Source organism: Gymnoscopelus braueri (assembly GCF_963280865.1).
Source record: "Gymnoscopelus braueri genome assembly, chromosome: 1".
Lineage (NCBI taxonomy): Eukaryota > Metazoa > Chordata > Actinopteri > Myctophiformes > Myctophidae > Gymnoscopelus > Gymnoscopelus braueri.
This window is the reverse complement of record NC_137603.1, coordinates 53,512,727-53,526,507: the sequence shown is the minus strand read 5'-3', so window position 1 is coordinate 53,526,507 and position 13,781 is coordinate 53,512,727. Positions and strand designations below refer to the sequence as shown.

The following is a 13,781-nucleotide window of genomic DNA, read 5'->3' as shown; positions in this document are numbered from 1 at the left end:
AAACGGCATCACAGAGGCCCTTGCATGATTCACGACGCCACACTGATGTGTTTTGCGACTCTAAAAAGGAGTGTTATATACTGCCTGGCTCTCCAGCTGTCTGCCACTGGCCTTTGAAAGGCAGCACCTTTTCAAGAGTCCCAGTGGGCTTAATGTTATGGTTTTGATTTGCAATCAAACGCCACCAAATTGGCCATGCAGAGTCGGGCTTTTCAAGCGAGCACGCCCACCTCCGCTCCGCCAGCCTAGCGAGCTGAGTGAGTGGCTTCGACAAACCCTGTGAAAAGCTGAGCGGCTGGTTAAGTGAGAGCTCTGGGTGGCAGCACTGCCTCATGGCTATAATCAATGTCTGATGTCAAAAACGTAAAGGGGAAATTCACCTCGCAGAAATTACTTTGTATTAATCTTTCGACCTTGGACGAGTCAGTCTAGATTGGCCAGTAAAGTCGCCTCTAAATGTAGACACAGACAAGGGCTAACAGTCCCATTCATAAAAGAATAGAATAAAATAAAAATAACAATTCCCTTCTGGGACGTTCAGCCATTAAATAATGACAGACAGAGAGAAAGAACAATCTGTTAAGATGATAGCTTGGCTTGGAGGTAGAGAGATGCTGACTAATAACCTGGGGATTGTTGTCTTTTATCCCCATTACTTGACAGCAGGGCCTCATCCTAGCTGTGAGCTGGCATCTGGAGTGAGTGCTATTAGGGTGCCTGCCAACAGCGACAAAGTACCCTTGAGCAAGACCTGTTTAGGGGCCTGTGAGTGTGTGTTTGGTTTGCTAAATATTGTCAATATTATATAACTTGTTTTTTTTTTCCCTCACCCTGTTTTTTTCCCCCTCACCTCTGGCTATATGTCCCTTCTGATTTTGGTCCCGACACACTGTGTTGTGAATACGTCACTGTTCCACTCTCTCTCTTTAACTCCCTCTTGCTGTAACTCAGTGACTGCACTCGGAGGGCCAAGGAAGGTACTGTAACATTCCATCACAAACTGCAGCAATGCAGGCAAGGCCCCACCACTGGTTAAACAGCGCACACTGCGACAATATTGGTACACAAGATCAATACTATAGCAACATATAAGACGACACCCACAGCATGTTCACATTAACGACATGTACCCTAGCATCCCTTTTCTGGTCATAATAATAGGGGAACATTCTGCGAAAACAGACGATCTACAGGTTTACTGATAGGGAGAGAGAGATGGGGAGTGACATTCAGCAAAGGCCGTCGGGATCGGGACTCGAACCCGCTACGCCAGCAAAAGCTTTCCCCACAATAACAGAAAACTGAAAATACACTAGCATAGAGCCCTGAGGGACTCCGCTCAACTATATAGGGTTCAAATAGTTAAAGGAGTAGTTCACCCCCCCAAAAAATCTTATTTTCAATCAATTACACACCCCATGAAGCCTTTAATTCATGGAGATTTCTTTGTCCTAGGCCAATAATTTGATGACTGGCGGAGTCTAATGCAGCCGGTCATCAAATTATTGGCTTAGGAATGCGATAAAAACAAAAAAATGAATTCAAGGCTTCATTGGGTGTGTAATTGATAGAGAATAAGAAATGTGTTGGGTGAACTACCCCTTTAAGTTGAACGTGGACAGACCTCTCTCTCTCGGCTCCCTACCTCTTCCCACTGGTGGATGTAGCGTATGAGCCTGGACAGCCTGAGCAGCCGGAGCAGGCTGAGGATCTTGGTGAAGCGCACGATGCGCAGGGCGCGCGCCGTCTTGTAGAAGTCCGAGTCGATGCGCGTCTCCACGATGAGGAAGATGTAGTCCACCGGGATGGAGGAGATGAAGTCCACCACGAACCAGCTGCGCAGGTACTTGATCTTGATCTGCTGCGGGTCCAGGATGATCTCCGTGTTGTCCTCCTTGACGATGCCCGTGCGGAAGTTGAGCACCAGGTCCATGAGGAAGAAGGTGTCGGAGACCACGTTGAAGACGATCCAGGGCGGCGTGTGCTCGTCCTTGAAGAAGGTGATGCCCACCGGGATGATGATGAGGTTCCCCACCATCAGTAGCAGCATGGTCAGGTCCCAGTAGAACCTGGTGGAGGAGAGGGAGAGAGAAGAAAGAGAACATTTATTGATAGACAGACGGTAACCCTCGGCGTCACCATGGCTTTCCCCCACGGAGGAAAGCCTGGTATTCATTCTAAAACTGAGCTGGATGATCCTGTTTAGAAAAAAGGGAGAAGATAATTGGGTTCCGCTGGTGGGTTCCGGTTGGCGTTGCATTGTTTTGGTTCCCCACGTAAATGCGAATCAATTAGTTTAGTCTCGCTGGTCGTGCTATGAGTTAGAATAAAAGATGGACGTACCAGATGATTGTTATACCAAAAGAAACGAAACGATTTTACGAAACAAAAAAATTAAATAACTAGGGGAATCATTTTGGAGGTGCACGGCATGCTTGGTTCCGGCCACCAGGTGATGTTAAGTTATTTCTGCTCCAGACCAGATCATTTGGTTATGTTCAACCCAGATTTGGCACAAACAAGGGAACTCTTTCTCATGCTGTTCAACAAAAATGTGGAATGCCCTACCCAAAGGAGCAAAGGAGTGTAAAACCCTACTCACTTTCAAAACTGCCCTAAAGAATCACCTTCAGGAGGCTGCAATTCCAAATTGGCCCCTGTCAAAGTCTTAACCTACCCCCCCCCCCCCCTCCTCCTAAAACTGTCTATTGTACATATTTCTTCTTTTTCATACCAGTAACCTGTAAGCTGATTGTATGATGTTCTGCATAGTAGTGTATATTTGTATGTCTTCTTAAATGTAATCATGATTTGAGTGCACAGGGATCTCATTTTAAATAAGCCAAGTGCTTTTATGAACGATCCAGTTTAGAGGACCTTGTATTGTGAATTGTACTTCCATGTACTTTTACCATGTCTTTCTAAATAAAGTATTCAATCAATCAATCAATCAATCATAAAACGGAAAATGGTATGGATCCCAGGCTAGACAGACAGACAGACAAGACAGATAGATAGGGCTGTCACGATTAAAAAACATTTAAGTTGCCGATTCCTCGTTATACAAATAATTGCGATTAACGATTTAATTGTGTTTTGGCTTCGTAATAAAAAAAATGCATAGGCCTGCGTCCTGCGTCGCTGACGCACACTATTGAGAAAGGACGGATTCATGACACCGTCGTGGCGTCCATGGGACGCACTAGAGTTGTCACCAACAACAGAGAAACATATTAAAATAATTATGCGGTAAAAAAAATATATTTTACAAATCCACGGGACCCCCCCCCCCCCCCCGTTGACAAAACCGTCCCGCGGGGCACCGAACGGGTCCGCGCTGAACCCCCCCCCCATGTGAATTTTTGTGGGACTCATAAAATGTCCCTGGGACCCATCTAAAAGACCACCCATTACATTGAAAACCTAGCAACATCACTGGATAGATATGACAAATAACTTAAATATACAAAGAAATTACTGACAAATTTAATAATTAAAAAAATTCTAATTGCAGAAATAGCTGATCTACAAGCTTACAACGCATCACAAAGGGATTTTTCAACATGAAAACAATTATGCAAAATAATTGCGACTATCTCAAATAACTGCGATTAGGCGATTATGTAATAATTGTGACAGGCCTACAGACACACAGACTTTGTTGATCCCACACGTTGTCATGGCAGTACCGCAGAATGAAACACAGGATAGATACAGGAACAAAGAAAAGAGATACAACGGTTTCATTCAACCTGTAGGCTGGAGATAGTGCTTATAGACACTACAGCTGGCTATGCAACACTATAATCCCCACGAGGGAAAACTTGAGCCATACCAAGAAATCAAGGCATCTTATACAGTATATTATGCAAACTAAACTGTGTTAAAAAGAATAATAAGCATACCCCAGATTTCTCTCTGTGAGAGGTGATCGGAACAGAGCTTTTCTGGCATGAGAAAACATACGTTTACTGCTGCTGCTGCTGTTGCGGTGGAGTATAACTGAAGGATTATGTGTGAGTCAGTTTGTGACAGTTTGTTCCACATAATTGCCACATCCTGGGTTACAATCACAATCAAGACCTTGCATCATGTCGACCTCTGGAGTCCTACCAGTGGCTTTGTACCGTACGATCTACAGCAGGGGTTCTCAAACTTTTGGACTGTTTGTTCATGGTCATGATATGAAATGGTAATAAAGAAGGAGAGGACACCGGAGCAACTCGGACATTTAAGCCTTTTTTATTAGTAAAGGTGCTGGTAAGGGTTTGCTAATAATAAAGGCTTAAATGTCCCGAGTTGCTCCAGCGTCCTCTCCCTTTTCGCTGCTGTTGTGTCCCGTTCCTGTGATGCACCAGACCAGCCTTGTTCTAGCTGAGGCGCAGTGGTACACCTCTTCTTATGAAATGTAGCTCTAAGCGTAAGTTCAATAAGGAAGATCTCTGGGGGATGCTCCACAAACATCCTTTCATTCACAGCTTGAAGTGTGTGTGCACTTCTAGCCAATTGCCCATCTGCAGTCAGCCAACCTGCTGTCAGCCAATCAGGCGATTGGGCTCTGTCTATAAATATCACTGCCTCTGATCCTGTCATTCTCTTTACAGCAAGCGACTACTAACCCACCCCCATGCCCAACTCCACCTTAAAGTCTCAATTGTCTAGATTTGAGAAGGAAGGAGGTTCATCTGCACTGCCACCACCAGCGTCTAGACTTCAGGGGGGGGGGGGGTTCTCCCTATTAAAAGCTAATGTTGAATGTTAACAGAGTCTAATTGATCTTTCCTTTATCGAAATAGTAATAGTTGGGGAAGATTGCTAGGTCACCTCCTAAAATTTGTCAGGTGGTTAAGCCTTATATAATTCATTTGTCTATAGGCCACCCTCTTATTTTCCCTCTACACCAAGTGTCTTTGCCAAAAATAGCTGATCTACAAGCTCTTGTAGATTGGCAATTAAATGTTTGCCTTAGAATGGGGGCGCTATAGGGTTCATGTGGTAAATGAAATTCATTCATTCAACCATGCAATAGCCTCTGAAAAATAACAACTCAAAACCAGTGTTTCAAAAATCTAATAATACATTCATTTCACATCAGTGGTGAAGCCAGTAGTAAACTGCTGAGGCCAGTAGTGTCCTCCTCACACAATTTAGGGAATCTGTGCACTCAAAAGATTGGCCTACGATGCAACAAAATACAATTTATGAATGATTGTAACCACTGAGGGATTACAGCTAAAGTCAACAAAATAATAGCCAACAGCGTCAGGGTCATTAAGTAAAAAAAGATGATCAGATTGCTTTGTTTGTCTTTCTGCTCATGCATATCTCTCTCTCGATTTGTGAATCAGACCCATCGCTGGCACTGATTGCATAAGACGGATGGGTCAGTTGTGCTTAACGGCGATCCGCTCCCTATTGCCGATGTTGTTGTTCCTCTTAGCATACTCCAAAAAAACACATGGATTTGATGTCATTTCAGCTCCTTTCAGGTCCTTGTAACAGCGCTGGCAGAGCTCACAAGGCACCACAACTATAAAAAGGTAAAGAAAGGTCTGGCTCAATACAAGAATGGATGAAGTTTCAAACTGGTGAAAGGCACTCTGCTTCAGGAGACCAGCTGAGACTAGAGTTGGACCATGGAACTGCTAGATAGACGTACTGTACTGTAGTACTGGCCCAGCTGGATACAGCACAGTCCTTCCTCTAGATCCATCTTCTATGGCAAAGCACAGAAATAGAATAAACATGGAAGGCGCATTGTGACACGTTGTGAGCTTGTACCTTAGATCTGTTATTCCAATTCCGGCGAATGTTGTGGTTAAACAATAAGCTTACTGTAGGCTGCAACCCTGGACAGTACCGGTAGACCAATGAGGGTCACGTAGAACGACTTCTCCAAGACCTGTGGAAGCTCAGGGTGTTCTAGGAAGTGAAATCTTCACAAAGTGACTCTCAGCTAAAGAATGATGATGAACCTAAGATAATGTTTGCCTCTTTCTTAGGCGATATTTGACAATTTGGCCAATGTTTGAATTTGTTTTATAGTATAATTTGTTGATTACTTTTGACGCAGTAATGCGTCAAAAGTCAAATCATTTCTTAGTATTTTATTCTTTATTTTAGCGGTATTAAAAAGGCCCTAAAAGTCCTTAAATCGTAACTTTAAATGTTCAGATACCCTGTATACACTTATGCTGTATGCTGGTTTGTTTACTGTCGAGTGAGAAAACAATGTTGCACATTAAGCTAATCATCTGGGGACCCCCCAAAATCATTTGGGAACCCCCAAAAATCACAGGTTGAGAATCACTGACTTATGGCTTGCCTGGACACTGCCTCTTAAGGTGACGACAAACTGCACGGCATCGGCCATCTTAATGTCATCCCAGATTAAAAGTAGACTACACGTTGTAACCCAAACGTGCGTGGCCGAAAGCCTTTGACGTAAGAATCTTGGGGGGGGGGGGGGGGGGGTTCTGTGTGACAGGGGTCAAGGACAGCCTCCTATGAGCCAATCCACCAAATCTTGGCTGCACCGTGGCTGGTGCTACACTGACAGTAATGTGAATGCGTTTGCTACTAACACATACAAAAAAATACATAGTCATGCATTACTCATGTTACCGCAACAGTAATCACTTAAGATCTCCCAAGACAGATTCAGCTAACAGCGGAATCTGTCAGCACCACTGCCCTAAACATGTAGTGTTGTTGTTAGTAGGAATAAACACAGATGCACCCGGGAGGAAGTGGACTAAGAAAGGGGAGGAGCCAAATAGAGTTCCTGTTTCTACACAAAAAAAGAGGCGGTGCCCCCAGAGGAAAAAACAAAGGTGGGAAAATAATCCCTTTTTTGGGCGGTGAAACCGCCCCTATAAGTGAGATTTGGAAATTTGTACAATTATCTTGGGCAGTGAAACCGCCCCTATAAGTGAGGTTTGGAAATTTGTACAATTATCCTGCGCTGTGATCACAATCTATTCAGGACTGTGATTGGCCAGTGTCACATGACACATATGCATAGCCCTATATAAGAAACCAAAAAAGAAAAAAAAAAAACATAAATTTGTTTTTTTAAAGTTATGGTTTCGTCCATCATAAAGAGTGTTTCAATAAATGTATTTATGTTTTGTACATGATTGGTTGACTCCATTCAGTATTGTGATTAGCTAGCAAGACACCGCCCACTTCACACAGGGTGTGATTTTTAATACCAAATGGGTTCCAAGGTTTCCCGCAACAGAAACTACTACAGTACGTTTACCTTTATTTAGGTCCATTGTGCCCTAAGCTTATCCCCCCTAAGCTTGATTTATTCTACCGTCACCCGACAAAAACATATTTTTGTGTCAAGTGACATTTATCAAAAGGGTTGCGTGACAAAGTGTACTTACTGTACGTTAGCCTTTGGAGGGTGACATTTTATTTGGAATACATTTACAATTATCTGATAATAAACAAGACTAAGAGTCTAAAAGCCCCTCAGAAAGGCCATGGGGAAAGAAAAAAAACCCCAAATCAGCAGGGTTCATCCTGCTGTGAGATATCTTGTGTGCAGTTGTTGACATTTTGGCCTTGAGGGTGGCGTTACTGCAAAGGTCATGTGGTCACGCAAATAGTACAGTTTCATCCTCCAGGGAACAGGAAGGCAAGCAGCAAGTGTCATGTGCAATCTGCCCATTTAGGACAGGGGTCCTCAACGTTTTTCAGGTCACCGACCCCCTGGCTGAGAGAGAGATGAAGCAGGGACCCCTCACTACATATTGTATAAAATAATGTTGCAGATTACATTGATAGATTCCATATAGTTTCATTGTTTGACAGCACGATCATCAGTGTATTTTGGATTCATGTTAATATGTATTTTTTCAGACATTTAAACACTTAAACATTTCACTCTGTACTTAGTCTGCTCTTTTCCCCCTCTAAACCACACTTCTTTGCTGAAAATAGCCTGGTGTTGGGAGCTTGTAGATCTGCTATTTTTGGCTAAAGTTCTCCTCAGAATAGGGATGCTAGGGTTCAAGAGGCTAAAAAGAAAAACATGATCCTATCACACAAAGATTTTGTGTGATAGGCCCCCCTGTAGTAACTCTGAGGACCCCCTAGGGGTCCCGGACCGCCTGTTGAAGACGCCTGCGTTAGAATGTTGAGATATGGTGTGTGTGTGCTGTGTGCACATGGGAACGTTAGGTAGGCCTGAGGGCGGCGCTAGAGGAAAGGATACTGGGTCACCCAAACTCAGTGGGGATCATCCAAGTCAAAATGATGCATCCTTCCCGCTGCATGCTGACCTTGTTACACCTTCACCAAAGTAACTCGATGTTCTCAGTTCACCGTGGTTAAGAACAGGATTATAGGGGGAGAGCATCTCAGTCCAAAGTAAGTAGATCAAAAGGGATTTGAAAAATAAAAATGATTTTGATATTTAATTCAAGTTACATCTGACAAGTGAAATATCAATTTGACCAAACTGTCAAAATAAATAAATAATAAAAAAAAACATCAAAGATGAAGAACAAAAATACGAACTCATGTGCCTGCAAGCACGCGCGCGCGCGCGCGCGCGCGCGTGCGTGCGTGCGTGCGTGCGTGCGTGCGTGCGTGCGTGCGTGCGTGCGTGCGTGCGTGCGTGCGTGTGTGCGTGTGTGTGTGTGTGTGTGTGTGTGTGTGTGTGTGTGTGTGTGTGTGTGTGTGTGTGTGTGTGTGCTTGCTCTGTGAGTGTTATAATTGCTTCCCTTCAGGAGGGTATATTCCCCAAAGTCTTATAATCCAGTGAACTTGTATAACCTCTGGCTGTGCTACGATCATACGGGCACAGAGCTGCTGGACCTAACAGTACGTACCACACACATACACACACACACACATAGTCTAACTATTAGTCTTAATTAATCAACCAATCAATTGATTCATTAACAAACTATAACCAATTAATTAGTTAATTAATTAATTATTTAACTATCCAATGCTAAATGGGGAGGAAACATTGATCAGTTTTGGATCACATTGTATATTGTCTCTGTCGGGTGGAAACCTCACGTCCAAAACTTTTCAGGATTCAAATTCAAAAGTAGCAAAAGTAGCAGATCTACAAGCTCAACATGCAGAGCGAATGTTGATCTTCTACTTTTGTGTGACGCTGTTTAGTATGATCAAGCAGGGTGTTCATTTACGGGAAAAAAACACAAAACAAAACGATTGCTGCCGTCTCCTCCTTCTTGGTACATTTTCAAAGTCTTCCAAACTGCTCATTAGCGCGTGTCGTAAACGAGTTGCCCCCCAGTGTCTCTCTGATATTCCGTCGTCTACAATTTGTCACTATACTTCCAACTTAATTTAAAGACTGTGAGACTGACAAGCTTTGATGTGTTCCAACGGTATGGATGGACATACAGTACTGCAGTGGTGGAAACTGGAAAGTAACTAAGTACATTTACTCAAGTACCGTAATTATGTAAAGTTTTGAGGTATTTTTTACTTTAATGGAGTACTTCCAATTTTCAACTTCAACTCCACTACATCACAAAGTTAAATATTGTACTTTTACTCCACTAATACTATTTGGAAAACTTTAGTTACAAGTTACTTTGAAGATTTTGATTATTATTACAAAACCACTTCAGACCTATGGCAATTTAAAAATGGCCAATCTACAAGCTCACAAGCGACGCGTTGTGAGCTTGTAGATCTGCTATTTTCAAAGGATTTGAAAACTTGTGAAATGGGACCTTCTGCATAATGAGTACTTTTACTTTTGGTGAAGAAGATGTGAGTACTTCTTCCATCACTGCCCATATGATCAGTGAATAAAGCTGGGGGGACTTTTTCAAAGACATACACACACACACACACACACACACACACACACACACACACACACACACACACACAGACACACACACACACACACAGAGAACAGGATTAGGGGACGTCTCGGTCCAAAGTAGATCAAAGGGATTTGAAAATATTGTTGGGATGATTTTGACGTTTAATTTAAGTCGCATCTGACAAATGATGAAAGCTCAGTTTGACCAAACTGTCAAAATAAACAGTAAAGATAGATAAAGAACACATACAAATGCACAGTGCGATCCCACATACATAAGTGTACATAAGTGTACATAATGTGTGCGCAAACGTGCGTTTGCTTTGTGAGGGTTATAATTGCTTCCCTTCAGGTCAGGAGGGTATATTTCCCAAAGTCTTGTAATCCAGTAAACTTGTATAACCTGGCTAATGTTAAGGAATCCTGAATATCTAAAGTGAGTTGTGTGTATTTAATTTAGAGAACTCTAAATTGTGTGTGCTTATGTCCTTGTAACCACAGTACCACCAGTTAGTGTGTAGTTATGTTGGAAAATGTATTCTTAACCCATTTAGACCGGGAAAGAATGTGTGTCATTTTTAGATTTCTTTGGCTATTCAAAAATAGCAGATATACAAGCTGGTAAGGGGACCGGAGACGGATGAATTAATTAATTCCTGGCAGTGAAAGAGTTAAAATAATGCCTCTTTTTTTTTCCTAAATCAGCTCTTCATGACACTGGCCACCTATGGTAAAATTGTCTATATCCTTATTGAAAAGATAATGCTGTTCCCACCCCAGTAATATAATGGAGTGTAACCTAGGCCATGTTATGTTGCCTAAATCACATTGTCTTGTGACTTAGGCCTAAAAACTTGCGTAAGTCTGGAGTAAGTCAGTTAATCCACAAATAATTTGGCCTAAATCAGGTTTACAATTGCCTACATCATAACACAAATTGCCCTAAGTCATTTAATCCTCTTATATTACATAACTGACAGACAGTGTTATATGTATGTCAATAGTCATTATATTCTTAGAAACGTTTTGGGTATAATGATTTAAGTTTGTTTTGGTTAAGTTTTTTCTGTTTTCTGAAAAACTTGAAAAGATGACATATGCCATTATTTGAAGAAGGTGACAATATATTGTACTGTCACTTAGTTTAGCAAATACAGTATATATAAGAGGTGTCCAAGATGACACCTCAGGAGGCCTGGGCCAGGAAGTCTGTAATGCTGCTTTTATGCTTGAATCTTCCTAAATAAATTGTCAACACTTCACCCTGACTGGATATATTAATATTTTCCATAATACTGTGCATCTACAGTATCTCTCCAATGCTGAAATTGATCAGTTTCGATCACATTGAGATGTACCAACAAGGAGGAGACAGCAACAAATACAAAGTCTTCCAAAGTGCTAATTAGCATGTGTCAAACTGAGTTTGTCCCCGCAGCATCTCTCTGATCTTCGGTCATCTAAAATCATCTGTGAAAGATGATTTAATGTGAGCTTTTGAAAGTGACTTCCAAATCCATTCTTCATGGATTTGGGATGAGTTCCAAGTGTTTGTCGTCAGTGAATAACCCCCCCCCCTCCCCACACACGCACGCACACGCACATGCACACGCACACAGACTGCACACAGACTGCACACAAACAAACACACTTTGTGTGCCAGACATCCTTGTATGCAGCTTTGTCAACTAACATTCCGTCTAATGCTGGTGTGAATGACTTACACATCGTCTCTTTCAGGTGGAAACCAAAAGTAGCAAAAGCTCGAAACACAGTGCTTGAGATTGCAGATCTGCTACTTTTGATGCTCTCGTGTGACGATGTAGTATGATCAAGTAGGCCGTCAATTTAACACTAAAAGTTGTAAAATATGGAGATAAGCGGTTTCTGCCCGACAGCAATGACATAATACAGTACGTGTACGGAACCTCCACCAGTCTAATGATGGAGTAATGACTTAAAGGTTTAATGACATTCACTTTTACACCACATTCAAAGTCTTTGTCCTGGTCCTTCAAAAGTGTACAAAAAGTTTTAAGTGAAAATTCCATTCCAGTGATAAATGGCAGGTGTTTTTCTCTCACATTTCTAAAGCCTTTTCAACTGCAATGAAAAAATTAATCTTTGCCTGCGGGTGTCGCTGGTGAGGGATTTTGCCTGTCAATCATTGCCTCTGCTCCGCCCCCCCCCCAAAGGAAAGGATAGGGGAGGGGCGAGGAGGAGAGTGGGCGGGATTAATCGACTGTGACCTCACTGTCGAAGGGCCAAGCTCAGATTACTTTTCAGCCTAATTATTCAGAAAACCCCAGACCACAGAAAATCCACTGAATGTTCTAAGTTAAGTCTAAGTTTTTTTGGGTGTAATTGAGGTCATAAAACCCCAAATAAAACATTGAAAATAAAAAAAGTGAAAATGAATGTCATGATACCTTTAAACATAATATACATAATACAGTATGTATTTTTTTTACTCAAATCTTCTGAAGGTCCCTGGCACAAAATACTTTTCAGATGGGGGTCCGTAGCGAATTACATATGATTTTGGGGGGTCCTTGACATGAAAAACCCACTGGCGTACGGAACCTCCAGCAGCCCGCAGACAGAGAGGTCCATTTACTGTAAATCACACCTCCTGCCTGTGGTTAGCCACGGCTCCCAATCCAAAAGGGCAATCAGGGTTAACCGTTAATTACAAAGTGTGTGGTGACCTCGTCCATCTTCCCAGCCGGAGGGTTGGCGATATAAATTGTGCTTACCGCCAGGTTTTGTAATTGAATCCAGATTGGCTCTTTTGTGTAAAGGATGATATATTCCGGGCGGCAATCGAGGCGCTCCCTGGATTGAATCGAGGGGAAAATAAGGCACTGCATTGTGAACTGCATGGCCGCATGCAGGCCAGGGTGATTTAGCCACAGCTAAGTTTAACCGGGCCATAAACATCTGTCTCTGAACAAAAAAAACAACCCATTTGAGGCGGAGGAGCCTATAAGAAATGAGAGGGATGGGATACAGCTGTAGCGATAGCAGATGATCTATATTTTCCCGCTGCAAGCTTGGTGGCACTATAGCAAATGATTTGGTGCGCTGTCACTTGCTTGTTGAAGCCTCGAGTCTAAATTATTATGCTGGAGTCACAATTCATGAAGTTAACGACAATTGGGCTGACCCATGGCACTTGGCATTACACAGTGCACCGGCATGAAGAGCTCTTATGTATAATAAGTTTGTAATATTGGGTTCATTACACGTGCTCTATAGAGCAACACAATAGCACCGTACTGGCTCTTTCCAATCTTCTGCAGAGGTCAAGGAAACTTGATTCAGTTTTTTTCCAACATACAATGATCAGGCCACAGGCTAAAAAGTTTGAGAACCACTGCTGCAGAAAACGGGTATTCTGAAATAGAGAGCATGTTTAACGGATGCTCCTCGTCACTAACACATGTTACACATAAATAATATGGTGTTTATGTAATTCTCTGACTTGTCCTGTGGATTAAAGTCCTACACACAGGTTTCACTTTAATCCTCTCCAGCTGACACCTTTTTGGGGTCTGTAATTGACTGCATCTGCCAACATATATATGGATAAAGAGGTGATTGTGATGCTACGTTAACACATTGAGTGCCGAAAACGGTCCGGACTGTTTTTGACCCAGTTTTATTTTTATACGTGGGGCCCACGTGGGGCCCTCTAACGAAACTTTGGGATCATCCAAGGAGTTTCTGAGAAGGAGAGGCCGGATGTGGATCCATGTCAAAAATCCTTCGGCCTTTCCAATGTTATCTCCTTGACTAAAAGCTTAATATCTCCTATTTCTTTTTAACGTGGTGGAAACGAGCCGTTTTCGATCGGCGATCACTCTGCAATGGAGGATCGTGTTGGAAATATTACCCCCCCCCCCCCCGCCCCCAAGGACCCCTCGGACCACTTTGAGAACCTAGACCAGTT

The 13,781-nt window shown here is 42.6% G+C and overlaps 1 protein-coding gene across 1 annotated transcript in view; it reads right to left on the bottom strand.

Moving 5' to 3' along the window:
• The window catches only part of hcn4 (hyperpolarization activated cyclic nucleotide-gated potassium channel 4), a gene marked incomplete at both ends in the record, with an annotated part of 191,083 nt that overhangs the window by 138,287 nt on the left and 39,015 nt on the right, over window positions 1-13,781 (bottom strand). Inside the window, one exon of the mRNA XM_080417618.1 lies at window positions 1,646-2,069. Coding sequence (XP_080273744.1) covers window positions 1,646-2,069 — 424 coding nt within the window. The remainder of the gene's footprint in view (window positions 1-1,645; window positions 2,070-13,781) is intronic.